At 33.9% G+C, this 20,570-nt stretch overlaps 1 protein-coding gene across 1 annotated transcript; it reads right to left on the minus strand.

Moving 5' to 3' along the window:
- Nucleotides 1–6,893: 6,893 nt before the first annotated feature.
- Nucleotides 6,894–12,481, minus strand: LOC108997823 (NAC domain-containing protein 40-like). Its single transcript, XM_018974202.2, has 5 exons — nt 12,292–12,481; nt 11,968–12,200; nt 10,386–10,639; nt 7,668–7,946; nt 6,894–7,586 (listed from the first exon to the last, which is right to left on the minus strand). The coding sequence occupies exons 1-5, from the start codon at nt 12,303–12,305 to the stop codon at nt 7,167–7,169; spliced, it is 1,200 nt and encodes a 399-aa protein (XP_018829747.2). The 5' UTR covers nt 12,306–12,481; the 3' UTR covers nt 6,894–7,166.
- Between the last annotated feature and the right edge of the window lie 8,089 nt (nt 12,482–20,570).

Below are 20,570 nucleotides of genomic sequence, written 5' to 3' on the forward strand. Positions count from 1 at the left end.
AAATGAGTTGATGGAGTTGAGCGAGAGTCCTAATAGTTGCTTGAGGAGTATGACCATAAATATGAGAACAAAGTATGATAAGTATTGGGGGTCATTAGATAGGTTGAACTTGTTCTTGTTAGTTGCAGTTGTACTTGATCCACGAAGCAAGTTAGGACTTCTTACTTTCCACTTGAAGAAAGTTCATGATGAGTTTCGTGCTGAGTAGTTGGTGTCAAGTGTGAAACAGTTATTGAAAGATTTGTATGTAGAATATAATGTGGAATTCAGCTCCACCACGAGTAGCCAAGAACACGTGCCCCCTCCGACATCTAGAACCATGAATGATGGTGATGGCAAGTGTGAGACCAAATGGTTCTACGAGTGGTATAAAGCATCTTCCGCCATGGGATCTACTATTGCTAAAACAGAAGTAGATCGATATTTATCAGATGGTTGTGAGGCACTCTCCACATCGTTTGACTTGTTGACTTGGTGGAAAATTAATGAGGCTAACTATCCTATACTCGCGAGGATTGCACGAAACTTATTGGCTATGCCTGTTTCCAGGATTGCGTCTGAGTCAGCATTTAGTATGGGAGATCGTGTGTTTAACCCTTTTCGGAGTTCATTGGCTCCGAGAACTGTTGTACTCAAATTTGGTTAAGACATCCAACAACAACCATTGATATCCGGGAGGCTATGGATAATGTGGAGCGCTTCATAGTAGAATTAGGTAATATTTTATTTGTTTTCATTGTAATTTAATTTTAGTATTTTTTATTTGTTTTATTTTTATTATTAATATTTATTAATGTTTGTATATAGAGTTGGGCACACAATCAAACGTGACAAGTATTGAAGATTGAAGGTTGACGGCTTGAAGTTGAAGAAGCAAGTAGCAACTATCCAATTTGTTGTCATTTAATTATGTTATATTTTTTAGTTGCATTTTGCTATGCTTAAGACAATTTATTTTTGTTTTTTTTGTTTTTAATATGTATTAAGTAATACTAAACATCTAGTGAAGTTATTTTATTTTTTTTAATTATGTAATAAGTAGTAAGTAATAATTAATATAGTTAGTTAGTAATAGACTAATAGTAGAAAATTATAAATGATATTACTATTAAAATTTAAAATGAAATCAACTCAAAAAAAGCTAAAAAAGAACTTGGATAATGAAATGAGGAAAAAAAATAGTCCAAAACAGTTTGTTGAATTGACCCAATTGGAATAGAACAAAGGCCCAAAAGAAGGGCCCAAGAAAAAGCCCAAAACCGATCAAACCGACCAGAAACAACCGGCTTGAAAACCGGCCGATTTCAGCCCTTAAGCCGGTCGGTTTCGATCGGTCGGTTTCGGTTTCATGAGGAAACCGAACCGATTATTTCGGTTTTTAGCCCTAGTGTAAATAATGCGTAGGTGGCGGAATAGTACATAGCTTACATACATAACCCTTATCACCGACAATTTCATTTCGGAACCAACGTTTCATAGTTTTTAATAAACAAACTGAACTAATCTTCAGCATTCATTTCCCTCTCTCTCACTCTCTCTCCTAAGAAGCACATTCCTTCTTCGTTCTCATGGTTTCCAGATTTCTCCATTCTCTCTCTTCATCTCTCCGTCTCACATCGACACTACCACGGCACACACAATGGTTTCGGCTTCCTCTCAGCCAATGATATTTTATATTTTTTGATTTTTTTTCTCACTCTCTCTCTGTTTCTAGTTCTCTTGAAAGCTCTATCTTTGAGCTCCATGTTTTTGGTCCACCAACAAACACCAGAAAGATGAGATCCGTTGGGTGTCACAGTGTATGAGTAAAACTTTCTTCCTTGTTTGTTTAAAGTTCAATAGATCTACACCTTTTAGTTTGTATGTATATTCTATCTAGAACTTGTGTAAATATCTTTTAGATGTAAAAAATGGACCTGAAAGTATCAAATACTTAAAAACATCTATAATATAAATATTGGGTTGTATATATTGTATTTTTTTCTTGGTTTGTGACAAAAATATTTCTACCAAACTTTGGTAAGTAATCTGTTTAGGCCTAATAATTTTTTGCCTATCCGTAATTTATACTTTCTTTGTGATGCATATGCCTATCCTCTTATCAATTTATGTAATTATTTTTTACATTTAATTATTGGGTCTCAAAGAATTAAAGTCCAAATTTTTTGAACTTTAAAAAAATTTATCTCCAAGAAACAATAAAAATGTATTATATTTTAGATGTGAATATTGGGTCTGAAGATATGAAAATTGGAACTTCTTGATTACTAATCTTTTTAGGCTTAATTTTTATTTCTTACCTATAATTTCTCTTTGTCATGCATATGTCTATTTTGTTATGAACCTGTCTAAATATCTTTTAGATGTAAGTATTAGATCTGAAAGTATCATATACTTAAAAAGATGTAAAATATAAATATTGGGTTGTGACAAAAGTATTGTAAGTTTTTTTTGGTTTGTGACAAAAGTTAATTCTGCCAAATTTCTCCAAAACAAAGATTTAAAAACACAAATTCCTTTTTAGATATTTTCATATGTTGTTGATTCTGTTCGAACAGAATGCCGTCCTTATACACAATACCAACGAAGCCACAAACACAGTATTAAACAGAAAAAATAATAGATGAAAAAGAGAAATTTCATTTAACATATGATTTTTAGAATGCTTTTTTAGATCATTTTTATGTTAGATTGTATATATTGAATGTTTTGCTTGGGTTGGGACAAAAATCAATCTTGCCAAACTTCTCCAAAACACTCACAATTCCATAAAATAGGAAAAAAATTATATAACAAATGGCTTAACAAAATAAATAATACCATACACTTATAAAGATTGTATCCAGAAATGTCCCGACTCCTCAACCAAAAGACCTGAAGAACCTGAAGACGAATGACAAAACAATTCATACAGAAGTTAATAACAATTGACCAAAAAAAAAAAGTGAGGAAGCCATAAAATGTATTGTGTGAATATAATTATTAGGATTACCGGACGGACTGAAATAAATAGAAGTAAATAAATAAAATCTAGAAAATAGTTTATGTAGAATAAACTTTCAAAATTATTATACCGTACACTTGTAAAGATGAAACAGAAATGTCGAATTCTGAAAGTCTTTAACCGATATAACCTGAAAATAAATCATAAAAAATAATACAGAAAACAATAAGAATTGCAGTAACCAAAAAAAAAATAAAAAATAAAATACTATACTTAAAACCATAAATTTAAAACCATTTCACACAGATGATCAAACAAATAAAACAAATAAACAGAAAAGAAGAAGTGACAAATAAAATTAAGAAGGAAAAGTTTTTTTTTCCAGAAAATCACCTGTGAATCACAAGAACAATATGCAGAAGTAAAAGAGAACAAGATGAAATCAGGAAAATGGCTCGTAATTTGACTAACCCACCAGAATCTTTTAATGTGCAGCGTCCTCTCCAAACGACGTGCCATCAACATCTATATAGAATTGTTGGAATTATGTATCGTCGGACATAATGGCAATGGATGAGAATGAATTGATGTGGACCTCGGTAATGACAACTTCTCATTATCATGGCAGTGGCAGATGCATGAACTGACGGAAGAGATGCATTTTTTATATTTTTTTTATAATTTTTTTATTGTTCGGCAATAAAGTTACCATTCGCTCGCCAGTGTTAAATTTTTCTTTTTCTTTTATTTCCGAGGATGAGTTGCTTATCTCGAGCATATGAATTTTTTTTTAATTTCTTTTTTAATAATGAATTGAAGTACATGATGCAGCGACTGTCAGCCAAACGAACAACGTTAATAGAAAAAATACATAAACCGTTAAAACAAGACTTTCCGTTTTATAGACGCTTTATATATATATTAATAGATATATATTGGAATAGCCGACACAAGTTTCAATTGAGTGAGATTACAAAATTCCCTTCTCTATCAATATTTGTTTATGGTATAAGAGCCAATTAAAAGACAAACGTTTAAAGATTTTTTATTTTTATTTTTCCTTCCAATGGCTTCTTTTTTTTTTCTGTCGGTTCTTCTTCAACCTCAGAGTCCTCCATTGCTTCCCAGACAATGTCCGTCTCCATCCCACTTAACCTCCAAAATCTTGTCACTATAAAATTGATAAAGGATAATTACCTCCTTTGGCAAGCCCAAATCCTACCGTATTTTAGAGGCCAACAATTGATTGGATATGTAGATGGCACAATCTCATGTCCACCTCCAATTCTTCATATCACGGCCAAAGAAGATGGAAAAATTCAAACTGCTCCAAATCCTGAGTACTCTCACTGGTACAATCAGGATAGGTGCTCTAATGTCCTCTCTCTCTGAATCAGTTATTACTCACATGGTGGGACTTGAAACTTCCAAGGATGTGAGGAATGCTCTTGAGCGAATGTTCTCTAACCATGCCCGAGCACGTGTGGTAGGAAGTCGCATTGAACTATCAACCCTCAAGAAGGGTAATATGTCCATTTCTGAGTATTATCAGAAAGTGAAATCATCTGTTGATAATTGGCTACAGTGGGAGAGCCCTTCGGGACTCAGAATTTTTGACATATCTACTTGCAGGCCTAGATTCTACATACAACTCCATAGTCACCTCTCTCTCAACTCGGGTTGATCAAGTCTCTCTTGAAGATGCATTTACTCACTTAATGAGTTTTGAATTAAGACTTGAGCAGAAAAATATTGCTCTTGATATCTCTATTGGATAAGTGAATACGGCAACTTGCCATACTCAAACTCGTGGCTGTGGAGGTAGACATGCCCAACGCTCATTTCCTAACAATTAAGGCCGGGGCAATCGTGGTTGTGGAAGGGGCTCCCAAGGACATTATTCTGGAGGATCACAAATGGTTTGTCAAGTATGTGGCAAGAATGGCCATAATGCAATGAAGTGTTACCATAGGCTCGACCTTTCTTATCAAGGTACACAACCAACCATGTAGGCCTATATGGCTCACACTCAACCTTAGTCATCAAATGATCTTGTTTGGTACACTAACACAAGTTCGACAAATCATCTCACCAATGAGTTCCAAAACCTTAATCTTGGTGCAGAACCTTTCCAAGAGACTGACACCATCCAAGTTGGGGATGGCACAGGTTTGCCAATTCGCCATATTGGTTCTTCTAAACTGTCTCTCCCCAATACTACTTTTAAATTAAATTCAGTTTTATATGTTCCTCACATTAACAAAAATTTGGTTTCGGTAAGTCAATTCACTGCTGATAACAATGTTTTTATTGAATTTCATGTGGAGTATATTTTTGTGAAGGACGAATGCACGCAGAAGCTCCTGTTCAGCGGCAAAACTGAGGGTGGTCTTTATCCTTTGCGACCTCCAAATCTTTTCAAGCTTTTTCCTATCAACGTGTCCTGTTAGATATTTGGCATTCTCGTATTGGTCATGCTTCATTCAAAACTGTCAAGCATTTGACTTCCAGGGTGTCTCTTAAAAAAAAAAACCCACTGTGGTTCGTTCAAGTACGGAGGCAGAGTATAACTCTTTTGCTAATGCTACCTCTGAATTGTTATGGATTAAAACTCTTTTGCGTCAACTTGGCAATGCCCGTGCCTATGGTGTAACAATCTTAGGCCTACGTACTTGTCTGCGAATCCTGTCCTTCATGCTCGAACTAAGTATGTTGAAATCGATTACCATTTTGTCCAAGAGCAAGTTCAAAGGCGTTCGTTATCTGTTCATTTTCTACCAAGTGAATCTCAACTCACGGATGCACTCACCAAGCCATTGCCTATTGCCAGATTTCAAGATCTATGCACCAAGCTGTTCGTCCGCTCACTCTCGCTCAGCTCGAGGGGAAATCATAAGGAAGTCAATGCTATCACCAAATGTGCACAAGACAAGGCCACATGATGTATGCAATACACCATTATAGGATTGTAGTTTTTCCATGTATAGCCTAGTTTCCTAAAGTCGTATATTCCTTTACCATACACATGTAATTCTGTCTTATATATATATATATATATATTGGAATAGCCGAAAAAAATTTTGGTTGAGTGAGATTACAAAATCACTGTATAATCATTTTGAAAAAGAGTGGGGTTCACAATTAAAAAACTAGTTTTTTTCATGTGGGTCCCGTATTTATTCATTTTTTTCAAAAAGATTGTGTAGCGCTCGCATAATTTATGATTGCAAATATCATTCTCATTTAATAACTATTTCAAAGTAGGTCGATTGGAATTCAGGTTTAATGGGAAAGAGATTTCTTGAAGTTTTACTTATTATAGGGGTGAGTATGCACCGACTTAGTCGGAGTTGGATTCTCCTAAATCTGACTCCCACTCTGACTTTGTTAGAATTCAAATTTAAACTCTAACTTCGACTTGTCGGAGCAGAGTCGGATTTGGGCTTTTAGCTTTGGGTTTCTTCTTTTTTTTAGTTTCATATTTAGCCTATTTAAAAAAGAATCTTTTGTGGGTTTTCAAATTTCAATTTTTCGAAAAAAAAATTAAAAACTAAAACTAAAACATTTACTACTAATTTACTTGTATATTAATATCTAATTTATTTTTATACTAGACTTATAGTATAGTGTCTAATTATATTTTATCATACTATAATATTACACATTACTTTAGTGTCTAATTATAAATTATTATACTATAGTATTACATGTTATTATATTATACCAGTGTCTAACTTATTTATAACTTATTATACTAGACTTATGTATTAATTATTTCTATACTAGTGTCTAATTTATTTCTATACTTATATTATAGTGTTAGTTCTTTCATGTTGTCTTAGAACAGATCGAAAGAGAACAAATATCGAAAGAGGGTTCAAACCCAAGTGAGGAATCCAAGTAGAACTGAAAATGAATTAATATATATCATTCTTGAGCATATAAACCAACATATAAATGGAACTCATGTCTATTAAGCACACAACCACAACAATTCCTCAAGAAATGGCCCCAAGACAACGAAAAAAATGGTTTATGAAACAACCAACTACTTCGCATAGACCCAAATGTCTAAAAGAACATGCTCTTTTGGTGGTTGGAACATTCAACTTCTATGATATTAAGTGTGAAAAGTACCCATTCTGATATTTACATCATGGACTTCAGTGAAAATTACATGATTTCATCCCCTGCCAAAAGTGCCCGTACAAGGTGGCAAATGCTATCCTTCTAGCTTGCAGCGGGAACCTCCCAACAAAGACACAAACAAAGCTAGCGAAGTCAAAATAACAAAAAGCAAAGATGCTCGCCAATGATTGCTTGTTCTAAGAGAAAATCTACCCAACGGGTATTTTGGTGGCTGCTCTTGGTTTGGATTTTCATCTTCCCCAGTTTCCAACAGTTTTGATGCATCTGCAGGAAAGACTCTTGCTTTTTTCATTCTTGGTTTGATTCTGCTATTTGCCCTGCCTTGTAAAGGAAGCCCCCGTGCAGCAATTTCTTGAATTGGTTGTTGAGCTACTCCCTCGGCCCTAGTCATTACTGGAAGGGGTCTGGGAGTAACAGATGAAGAAGATTCGTCCAGCTTAACGATGTCATCTCTAAGTATCTCAGCGTAAAGATCTTCTTCAATGCCAGCTCCCTAGATTGTAAGAACAGGATGGATAAGATGTCTTTTAGTTAGCATGTGGAGTTACAATGCAATTTCCCCCAACAAACCTACCTTCTGGTGACTGGAAGTTTCTGCCATTGCGGCCACATTTGTTAGTTTCTGATCATATTCAGCTGTGGAATCAGTTTGATTATTGGAATAAGAATCGTGACTTCTACCAACTGCCTCACCCCCCTTGGATAATCCCAACTCCTCAACACCAACTTTGGAGACTGCGTGATTAATCGAAGGCAAAGTTAGCAAATTCCTTTGTCTAGAAGAAGCTCGGTTTGAGGAATCATTTAAATGGAAGCCACTGTTCTTCCGGAGCTGACAAACAACCAAAGTATCCTGCATATAGACAAGGGAAGAATCCAGCAAATACTACTTCCTCCAGAAAGAACGTAATGAAGTTTAAGCAAGTGCAAACATCTTACAATTAACTAATGCTGGTTCACTGAAACTCCACATTTCATAAGATACCATTTCCCATCAAAATTTATCTGCAGCATGAAAAATAATCACCAAACCGAGCAACAATTAAAGCCTTGCTGCTGATATATTTCAGGGGGGATGAATTAGAAAAGGATATCTACAAACCCAAATTCTTATTCCCAGAAATTACAAAGCAAATTAAGAACATATTATTATATGCACCACGTAAGGAAGGAAAGAGATGTAAGGGACCTTTATTTTTGGTTGTTTGGTTGTCCAGGAAGGAAAGGAAGGGAAAACCTTTCATAGGGGCAGGGGGGATAGGGGGTTGCATTGAGTTCTCCAAACTTCAAAGAAAGCAAAAGGTTGATCCCTCAATTTCCCTTGCCCTCCCCAAAATTTAGAGAGAAAGAGAGAGAACTGATTCCCCTCCAATTCCCCTTCCTCCCTTGTGAGTTACAAGAATCCGTAACTAAGAAGAATATCAAACTATAAGAAAGATTTTGTATTTCACTTGGGTTTATATCTTCAAATTCAATTGATATTATAATTCTGTTATATTAATTCCATATTTGCTATAATGCATGCATGTTACATTCAGGAACATCAAACATGGATGACAAATGTTTCTGAGTTGGATAATTTCAACCTATGTCATAGCTATAGGGCAGCCACAAACTTCCCTTTCGCATGATTGATATTTAATGAAGTGTCAAAGTCACTAGTTCCATAATTAAATCACGCAGACATTGTGCACCGATTCAGGCAATGTAAGAACACAGAAACTGCAGATCCAAACATATCCAGGGGAACCTTCCCAGTGGCGTTGAGGCTAGAGGTCAGAAATGCATAGTATCTTGGGGGTAAAAGAGCATATGTACTGCCTAGACTTGAGCAAAGAAAATAACAGCCATCTTTTTATTGGAAAAAAAGGGGGGGCTAGTTGAAAGATCTGGGTTATATTAAGTCAAGCAGAAACTACTGCTATTGCTTGATTGAGAATAATGACAGTTTGGAGGAAACCTAAAGAGGCCAGATTTCAAAGGGTCCCTTTGTGGGGTATGTTGTGCTTTCAAAGAGAGCAAAATGTTCGGACTTTAATAGTATCAATGTTCCACTTTGAATACTTTTCTCATAGAGAAATACTTTGGCCACAAAAGTAATTTCACAAACTGATGTGATTTGATGTAGTTCGTCAGATTGTAAAGCTACTTTTATTGTAAAGTAGATCTGATAGATGACATGAGGTTATTTCAGTTTGTAGGATTACTTTTGTGTAATCTCTTTGTTGTTGTAGCAATCCTCTTTCTCATAACATAATTATTAACTCAGAGAGAGAGAGAGAGAGAGCTACTGACAACACACTACTGGTCTACTGTAGAGTAGAGCCTCAAATCCAATCATGCTTTCCATGCTAATATACTTGCAGAAAATAAGAAAAAAGTTTCTGATATGATGACCAAAACAAAAGTGTAAATGGAACATCAGCAGTTTTTATATCCCGTACAAGGAACCTAACCAACACTACTATTTTATAATTAAAATCATTTCTGCCTCATCCGGCATCCAGAGTATTCAGGCAAACTAGGAGCAGAGCTAGACCTGCAATAATTCTTGGAAAGCTGTTGGGTCCAAGCAGCGTAAAATGCTCATCTGATGAAATCCAAATAGAACATCCCCCTTAGGGGGGCAAAACAAAGCAAAACAAGAACAGAAATATAAAAGACGCCAATTCATGGAACTGAAGAAAATACTCATAATTTTGCTGCTACAAGTGCAATGTAAACAGCTCTAAGATTTTGTTCAACAAGGTGAATTGCTCAACTAAGACATTCAAATGCAGCCAACCAGTTAGCTACAGCTACGTTGTTTCTCAATGATACCAATTTGGGGGCCACACTCCCATTTCCATCCCTGTCAAGGTAATCTTCCCCTATCCCCTACCTGTCCCTGTATCCATATATGCCTCACCATGCCCCCATTTTATATTTATGTATTTCCTCATTTGTTTATCAATTTATTTTTATATTGCACACTGAAAAGTATATATAAGTTAAATAGACACATTAAACCCAGCATGTATGAGAAATGAAATAAATTTCACTGGTCAAAATTTGTCTATATTCTAAAATTGTACAAACCTTAGTAGATGAATAAGGAATATCCACCCAATGCCATGCATGGTAGGAAATGTCCCCGCTAAATTGCGTCTAAATTGCCGTCTCCACAGGATAACAAATCACAGGTGCATGAATTGTAATCACATAACAAATCCTTCCATATAAAATGATATAAAATAAAAATTCACATCTATTACTTAGCAGGGGAATAATATACTTTTTATTAACAGGTCACCTGGGAAATTCCGTCCATGCAATATTCATGCATAATCCATTCAGTCCTTTCCCCTTTCGGTGCACGACCTTTGTGGAACACTAGAGTCCTCTTTGTACCTATCATTTCGGGACCAGACTTTACGTTTCTTCCTTTCCCGGTGGCTTTCCAATACCCTAATTCAGTTGTCCTCCTACTTTGCAAGCCATTTGCATACTTTCTTCCACGAGGAGAAAAGAAGAACCACTCATTATCAGATTGAATGACTGATTTAGCTGTTTGCAAATACACCCACAGTAATGAGTAACCAAGCCCGTTTAAAACCAGCGTCGTTGTTAAGAGAAATTTCACCAGAATGTACAAATGTGAAATATATCCCAGCACTGCATATTTACACTACAGAACCAATATGTAACTTCATATTTAAAAAACAAAACAAGAAATATTCAAACATGTTCTGCACTCCAGGCAAGTAAACAATTGTGGGCCTGAAGTTGCTTAGATTATTATTATTTTTTTAATCAATTGGATATCAAGCAAACTTGACCCAATTTTAAGATGAAACATGGAGTAATAACTCATCTGAGTACAGAGTAAGAGGATTGCTATTAATCATCCTTTTAACTGTCATCCTTTCATCATACTCAAATGTGGCATCATATGATTGATTGTTAGAGGGGTAAATAATAATAATAAATAAATTTCTAATCATTTGATACCAAATCAGTGAACTGGATGTTAAAAGGATGATGAATAATATATCACTAACATACGATAGGAAGAACATAAATAAAAATAAATGTTAGAACTGAAAGTATGCTCGACTCTTTGCCAGTATGGAACCTCATGACTCTGATGGAAACAAGGAATTTATGGCAACACTGAGCATCCAACAGGCTCCATGTGAGAACAAAGCTTAAAAATCTTCCCAGTATAAAGGTATTATATTTGAGATGATTGAAAATATTTTCCTATACGAACCAACATCAAGCACACAATCAGAAGAATAAAGTAAAAAGGCGTCTTAAAAAGGAAAACAGAAATCATGCTAACTTAATCGATCTAAAACTCATCAGGAATCTGAACCCATTGGGCATCTAGAGCAAAAAGAGAACAGTGATGACTTGACAATTGTACGCCTTTTAAGTTCGTACAGATTTTCCTTTATTGTGCTTGGTAGACCACATCAAAGGAAGTATGTCACAACCTTCAACCACAGCAAAAGTAATGAAAGGCTAGATTTTAATTTCTCAACCTCTTCAAGTTAGAATTTTTTAAGAGTTTCTCCATTATCAATCAACTGTACAAAATGCTTGTATCTGCTTTCCCAGGTCACGTCATGAATATCAAAGGTTAGAGGCTGAGCAATTCCAAAAAGAAAGAAGTTTGAAACTCAAAAGAATAGGCAAAATACAAAAACAAAAATCTAATTCCCTTTTACTTTCCTTCGTTTTTTCAGTAATCAAACGCAGCCAAAATTCTACCAGTTAGTTGCACTTCAATTCTCACCAAGCAAACACAAAACGTGGTTGTTTAACAAAACACACAAAAAACGAGAGAAAGAGCAAAGTGATGTATGTTCCAAGTGAAGCAACAAACCAACCTGGTAAATCCCAAGGCTCGTATCCATACATGTCAACCTCGGAAATCACTTCCACACGCTTATCCGACCCCTCAACCTTCTTCTGCAGGTAAAAGGAAATCAATTCCACGTCCGTCGGTGAGAACCGAAAGCCCGGAAACATAGTTGACGCCGTTATCAATATCTTTGCCTGCTTTGAAATCCCCTCTATCTCGGTCTCTCCCGAAGGCACCTCCATGTCTCTTTGTTTCTCTCTGAATTATAATCTCTAGAGTTTAAGCATACTAACGAGAAGGAAACTGACTCAATGGAAACTGAAAGCCTGAGAATTCGAAACCCCTCTACCTCTGGTGGATCATCGTTTCTCTATTCTCGCGGCTTTCTTTCTTTGTTTCTTACTTCCTTTTCTCTTGGTTGCTCGCTCTGCTTTAGGAGAGTTGCGAGGTTTCACGGGTTGTCAACTTGTCATGCGAGCGTGGCGGGTTTTTGGGTGGCGGCGGGAAGGACATGCTGCACGCCTGCACCGTTGGCCCAAGTCGTGATTGTCACGTGGTGGTGCGTTGAACGAGAGAGGCCCATACGTGGAATGACTGTTCTATTTTGATAATTGGGTTATAATATCTAACTTCGAAAAATAATTTGTTTTCAATGAATCTGTTTTGTAATTATATATATATATATATATATTAAAGTTTGGTATGCTAGATTATAATAATAATGTATAATTTTTTGGATTGATAAAGAGAGCACGTGGCTCTAGTATTGTTTTCATAAGTTTATAATAGATCATATATACTATAGTTAAAGGGTGTGATCTTTTTACATATGATAACCACTTGTTTTAATATTTAATATTAAAGTATGTAAAATATTAGTATCAAATCATGAAAGGAAATAATTAGAATAACAATTAAAATAAACCAATCCTTAGAACAGGCTAGATTATATCATATCAAGAAATGAGTCATGAAATTTGTTATGTTTTCCGTGTCTTAGATATAGTAGTACTGAAGCATTTAATCCACTTCTAGTGAGTGGTTTTATAGAAATTTATATCAATCCAATCTATATGAAAGAATATTTTTGTTTCTTATAATATTTAATAGCATCTTTGATTAATAATTGTAATGTTTCATAATCATTGTTTAAACTAATAATTTTTTCTACAGTTTTAATAGTATAATTAGTAAGAAATGATAATTTTGAAAAAAAATAGATTGTTTATAGATTTGTTTTTTAGAACATTAAGAATTGTCCAATTTTATAAATTTCTTTCAATGTTGAAAATATTATAATCTTCGTTATATGATTATATAATCATATGATTTCATATACATCTCCTTATACTTAAAAAGCCTATCGATGGATGAACATGAATAAACAGTAACAATTTGAAATGAAACTTAAGTGTTGGTCTTTTCTTTCTAATAAAATATAAAAAAATTAGCTCAATATATTTCCTCTATGTGGAATATAGAATTGAAAAAGTGAGGTTAGCCATTCACTTCAAGAACCTTTAGAACCTCTTGAACAAATCTGATCAACTATATGTAGGGTGAAATATCTTAGTAAAAAATCAATGCTAAGGTGACCAAATTCGTGGGCTTTAATGGGCCTAAACCAAATGGGACTCAATTTCGAGTTTTAAGAAGGTTTGAATTGCTATCAAGTCCAAATCAAATTTTTTTTGACCCAATCAAATATCCAAAGTTGGTAATATGTAAGGGTTTGTTTGAAGAAAATTGATGAGCCATCCCAAAAAAAAAAAGGAAAAAAACTTAGAGAATGAAAATGCAGATGGATTACAGAAGGTAAAGAAGATTTGATGTGAATTAAATAAAACTCAAGACTGATTTTAAGATATAAAAATGAGAACAAGATAAGCTATCATTTCTTCAAATCTTACTTGGTCAGGATTACAAGATATGCTGGATATATATTATCAAAAGTTATTTAGCTAAGCCAACTAGATTAACTACAGATTGTCCATATTTTTCTCGTAAACGTTGAACCTCTGTTGTTAACTGCTGATGTTGACTTTGTATTTGAATTATCTCTCGTTCCAGGTCCTCTATTCATGGTTGCAAATCATGAGCGTACTAGTCCGTAAATTTCTTCAACTCTTCATTTTCTTGATTTAATCTTTTATTCTTTCTATTTTTATTAGTAAGCCTTTGCCACAAGTTAGATATTTGATTATTAAGCTGATCAACTTCACTCGCCCTCGTCAGTAATCTCTGAGACATGGTCATAACAGAAGTAGCATATTGAGCACTGAGCATTTTTTATTCTGCAACAATCTCAAAATCAGTCCTACCAGAAAAAATGTATATATGCTCTTATCATGATGTTGATAGCCTCAGAAGAGAAAATTGATAGTTGAGAGATAAATGATTTTTGATTCAAATCTAAAACATTAATAGAAGAAAGTTGTTCGGCCATACTATCGTTCTATGTATAATCTGTTCAAGAAGTAATTTGAGAAATCTTTTTTCCTGGGTATTTGATGGGTGATGTTGGATAAAGCAAAAGGAAGATGTGATTGCCCCTTTCACGTTCATAACCTTTTAAATTTCAGTAATATAAGAGTGGTGGCTGGAGAGACAAACAAAAGCAGTAAACCGAATAAAAAACCTGAGTTGATGGATCAGTAGTACTGCTAAGAACTTTGCGTGATCAGTGTAACTTTGCAATCACGGACGAGCAATGATACAGTAACAATCTATTTGCATTTTATTTACAACTTATCTATAAAAAAAATTTCCATTAATTCAAACGCATAAAATCAAAATCAAAATCAAAATAAATATTTTAAAATAATATTATATTTAAAAAAAAATGAAATCTAATATTAAAAAATTAGTTTTTTTTTTATATAAATCTTATATTTTATTTATTTTTTTAAATAATTATATAATAATAACATAATTTATAATTATAAATATCTTTTCTCTTATCCTAAAAGATAACAAAGATGGCCCAAATTTAAAAGAATTTTTAATCAATATGGAGACAAAAATTCCGTAAGTAACATGGACTTGTGAGGTAAGGTCCCTCCAAGAGCTAAAAATAGATTTCTCGACCTGGCCCCTACGTGGTCTGGTCTTGGACTTATCAAGATAATTAGGACTAAAATCCCAGTGCGTTCGTGCTAGCTAGCTAGCTAGAAGATCCAGACAACAAAAGAAAAAATGGCACTGGATTTGATGGATTTGAAAATTGATTAATTTACACCTAACTAGCTAGCTTTATTTGGAATCCAAATTCATATTCCTTTCCCCTTTCACGTTCATAACCTTTGAAATTTCAGTAATAATAAAAAATATTTGTAGACGTAAAGTTTTAATCGTCGCATAATTATTTAAAAATAAATAAATAAAATATAAAACTCATATAAAAAAAAAATTTTAATAAAAAATTTTATTTTTTTTTCAAAATAATTATACAGCGTTTACGTACTTTACGATTATATATAAAATTACTCTATTAAAAATGATACAGTTCAATCTATTTACATTTTATTTGCAACTTATCAACAAAACAATATTTTTTTTAATTCAAACACATAAAACCAAAATCAAAATTAAAATAAATATTTTTTTTTATAAAAAAGGTGCATTATTTTCTCTCAAAATTTTCTTAGAATTTTCTTGTACAAGGCGTTCATTAAGAGATGACTTTTCATCCTTTCTCACTGTTTTTTTGGAGGAGAAATCGCATTGATAGTAGTGGGTAGGTGAGATATATTACCCCAAAGGTAAGATTCTAACTGCACGAAGATGTCTCACATCTAACATCGTTGGATTATTGATCATGTACATGCCAAGCAGCCGTACGCGCGTGCTTCGGAATTTAATATCAGCTTCCCCCACCCAATTCGCTTTTGGTAAAAGTAGTATGGGTGACTTGAGAGTGGTCCTCATTATCAAACAACTTAAGAAATTTTCTACTTTATTTTCTCTCATACACTCTTACCCAAGAACCAAAACCTTACGGTTATAGAACCCTTTTTTTTTTAATCTCTTCTTGCATTTTATAGCAAGCAAACAGATCAGGAAAAAAACCAAAGTAGGTCAAATAATCAGCAACTAAAATTTCTCAAAACCCATGATCAGTAAAACCATTCCACTCTCCTTGATTTCTCCCTCACGCCTCCTCTTCCAGCCAGCCACCACAGCACATCGACGGTATGTACCACAAGCACACCATGGTTTTAGAATACATTACTTTTCGGTTATCTAAATTTTTGTTTTAAAGTTATATTGATAAGTGAGGTTCAGATGATTGATTATTAGGTGATTCAAATGAGATATAGTGGTGTATATATAAGAGTCTACAGACAAGATATAACATTTCCATAGATTTCAAAATTTGTTGCTTTATTTTCTTCATTTAAAGAGTTTATTTGTTTGTGGGTTTTTGATTTGGACCTTTTTAGTCTGAAATTCATACTACAGAGTTCTTCTTAAAGTATTTATTCATTTTCCCTCTAAAATTTGCATCTTTTGTGTGTGTGTGTGTTTTTTTTTCCTTTTCCCTTCTATTTATTCTAGATATGGAATATTATATAAAATTGTAGCATGAAAGTAATAATATATTTCAATTCAAAAAATGTTTAATGTTTCTACAATTAGGTCTCAATTATAATGGCACTAAAAGGGTCATATAATTTTTATGCTTGTTGGCAGTGCATTTCTAATTTTTAGTCTCCATTCTTTTCAGCTCGGTTGAGTTTGCTAAGTTAGTTGGACTTCTTTGTTCTACATCCAATAGCCCCGAGGTAACTGACGATACTCAGAATGTATCTATTTCAATAGTTGGTTTTGACATATTGGAACATATATTTGGATTGAAAAGGTTTTTGACTTTGCATCATTACGAGTTTTTCTTCTCAATTCAAGAAGACTGATTATAAATAATTACACATTATCTTCTGTTCAATGTAGGGAATTCAATTAATAGATTTATAACTTTTCCTATTTGCTTTTAGAGACAAATTTTGACTTTGTATGTTGTTCATTGATTCTTTTGCCTCTGGTTTTGGACTATTCTATCCAATTGTCAATGAGTTGTTTCATTGCATGTATAAATAAATAGTGGTAAGCTCACATTGATATATCAGTATAAATTTATCATGATGTTATCAATTAGTTTATTTCTATTCTTATAACTTGAGTCATTGTTTAAAACGATTCCTAATGTGCTGGAAAACATCCTAGAATAAACAATTGGTATATGGCTCTTCCTTTAGAAGAAAAAGAACATATACAATGAGAAAAGAGATAAAGATATCTTTAACAAAGAAATTCTACAAATGATACTATTCAACGCGAAGAATAATTTCTCTCCCAACCAAACCTTCACGATGAAATAGATGTGTTAGAAGGTGATGTAGAATTCATGCACAATACCGAGCAGGTCAGGCCATGTTGTACAAAAAGACAACACATTTTTTCGTGTTGATGTTGGGACCAGTGATATATCCTCTGCAAAACAAATTGAATATTGTTCTAATCTTGATATTTCCAGAATTTCCTGTCAGCAAATAAAAACAATTGAAATTGTGTCAACAGAGCCTCTTCATCTGGACAATGCCACAGTGTCTTCGACACTTGGGGCAACAAATACATGTACAGAAAATGTACATACACCTGGTCAACTTTCGGTCGAGCAGGTTTATTGTACATCATTTGTTTTCACCGTTCTTTTCCATTAGTCCTCCTATTTTTTTTGTTATTCAACATGCTCAATCTTTTATTCAATAAGTTGCTTTTTTTTTTCGTTGCCAACCCAACTTTGAGCCAAGGATATCAACAACCTTAGTTTGCTTCATTATTTTGTCTTTCCTTTGTTTTTCCCATACGAAAGTAGCATCAACGATCAACTGGTTTTAGGAAAATACTACAAACTGTGCCATCTCAGGCAACTTTGTTATCGTCAATTCCATTCTGTAGATATTGTGAAGCAAAAAGATTTCAACATGAGACGAATGGTTTTTGTTGTACTGACGGAACAATCTCTTTAACTACAAATGATGTTTCGGAACAGGTTTACCATTTGTTCACTTCTGGTACAGTTGAATCTATCAACTTTCTTACCTATGTGCGTACATATAACAATAAGTTTGCTTTTATATCGTTCGATGTTAAATTTAATAGGGATTTATGCAGAAGGAACAGAGAAATTTATACATTTCTAGCTCAAGGTCAAATTTATCATTACATTAATGACTTGGTTTCTTTGGATGAACATCTTTCGTATCTACAACTGTATTTTTATGATATTGAACATGAATTGGACAATCGTATTCATGATACAGGAAAGTTGGATTCATAGATTATTGCTCGGCTCATTGCCATTTTTCAAGTTAATCCGTACTCAACTTTCTTTCGGACCCTTGGGGATTTGCCCAATTTGGAAAACCATAAAATTCATATTAGGCTAGATGTTGGTGTAGATAAGGGTGTTTTTAACGCTTCGTCAGCTTCCCAAGTAGCAGTTATTTGGATTGAGGATGATGATTCAGAGCGCTTGAGAAGACGAAATATTGTGGTATTCAATAATGCAGGTGGGAGTCATATAGTCCAATACTATTTTGGCTGTTATGATCCACTACAATATCCATTGTCATTTCTTTTTGGTGATACTGGTTAGCACCAAGGAGTATTAAGAGTAAAGAAAGGGGAAAGACCACCACAACAAATAACAAAAACATCAATTAACCCCCAACAATCAATATTAGCAGAGCAATTGCTTACAAAGGAACAAAAAGGTTAGAATAATTGTTCTTATTCTGACTTTTAATTGTTCTAATATAAAGTTTTACATTTCTAATTTGTTAAATTTATCATCCTATAGTGCTGAGAAAGAATAGAAAAGAACTTGTCTCATGCCGTGAATATTATTGTTACAAACTTCAAATAAGGAAAAATAGAAGGTCTATTTTGTTGTCGTTTAGCCGTTTACTACAACAATTTGTTGTTGATATGTACGTAAAAATTAAGATGTCGAGATTGGATTATTTCCGTAACAAGCAACAAGAAATTTGATCTGAGGTGTATCAAGAAATAGTTAATAGCATTTCAATTGGACAAAGTAGTGGTTCCATAGTTGGCATATGCATAATTTTGCCTTCTTCTTTCATTGGAGGCCCAAGAGATATGCGTAAAAGATACATGGAGGCAATGACTTTAGTCCAAAACTTTGGAAAACCTGACATATTTTTAACCATGACGTGTAACCCAAGTTGGAGAGAAATCTTGGATGAGTTGGGTCCTCAGGAAGAGGCACAAAATCGTCCCGATTTAATTTTGCGTATCTTTAGAGCAAAATTAGAAGAATTGAAAGATGAATTATTCAAATGGGAGGTGTTTGGGAAAGTTTCAGCATATGTATATGTAATTGAACATCAGAAAAGAGGACTACCACACGCACATTTCTTAATTATACTACAAAGATATTGGAAAATCTCTGCTCCCGAATCTTTTGATGAAATTGTATCAGCAAAAATACTTGATAAAGATGAAAATATGCATTTACACAAAATAGTAATTAGGCATATGATGCATGGCCCCTGTGGAGTGTTGAATTCAAATAATTTGTGCATGAAAATAAATGGCATTTGCAATAAACATTATCCAAAAAACTTTGCATCTAACACAACTGTTGGAATCAATTGTTTCCCACAGTAAAAACGTTGTGATAATGGAATAACTGTCAAAGTCAGAGGTAAAAACTTAGATAACCGTTGGGTTGTTCTACATAATTCATATCTCATTGGAAAATTTAATTGTCACATCAATGTAGAAATTTTCTAAACAATCAAAGCAGTTAAATACCTTTATAAGTACATTTACAAATGTCATTATCGTATTGCTTTCAATTTAATTCCTGGACAAAACATCCAAGAGATTGATGAAATCCAACGATTCCAATCAGCTCGATGGATTGCTCCACCTGAAACCATGTGGCAGATATATGGATTTACTCTTAATGAGATGTATCCATCAGTCTACAGTTTACATCTACATCTTGAAGATTAACACCTAGTAGCTTTTCATGCACATGACGACCTGAATAATGTTATGAGATCTGATTTCCCGACAAAATCAGTGTTGACTGAATTCTTTTTAACAAATCAAGTCGATGAAAATGTCCAAAAGCTATTGTATAAAGAGTTTCCTGAGTCTTTTGTTTGGAGCCAACAACATAAAATATAGACTCCAAGGAAGAAGAAAACTACTATAGGCCGCATTGTTACAAGAAGCCCATTTGAGGGTGAAAGGTACTACTTACAGATATTGTTAAATCATATCCGAGGTCCTTTGTCATTTGACAACATCAAAACAGTTGGCGGTGTCATTGCACCAACCTTTCGTGAAGCAGCTACATTACATGATTTGTTAGAAAGAGATACTAGCTTACAAGATTGTATGCAAGAGGTTTCGTTGTACCAAATACCACACAATTTAAGATGGTTATTTGCAACACTCTTGGTATATTGTAATCCCACAAATCTCAGAGAACTTTGGGAATGTTTTGCACAAGATATGTCAAGTAATTTTCAAACAAGTGATACAACATCAACAAATATTAGAACAAAGGTCTTACGAAGACATAAACAG

The sequence above is a fragment of the Juglans regia genome, chromosome 5, assembly GCF_001411555.2.
Source record: "Juglans regia cultivar Chandler chromosome 5, Walnut 2.0, whole genome shotgun sequence".
NCBI lineage: Eukaryota > Viridiplantae > Streptophyta > Magnoliopsida > Fagales > Juglandaceae > Juglans > Juglans regia.

Excerpts from the sequence above, each read along its gene's own strand:
- LOC108997823 (XM_018974202.2), bottom strand. Across the intron at positions 10,640-11,967 it reads CGAGCCTTGGGATTTACCAG|CTAAATCAGTCATTCAATCT; the intron begins GTTGGTTTGTTG and ends ATTTGCAAACAG. Across the intron at positions 7,947-10,385 it reads GCATGGACGGAATTTCCCAG|GATACTTTGGTTGTTTGTCA; the intron begins GTGACCTGTTAA and ends GTCTATATGCAG.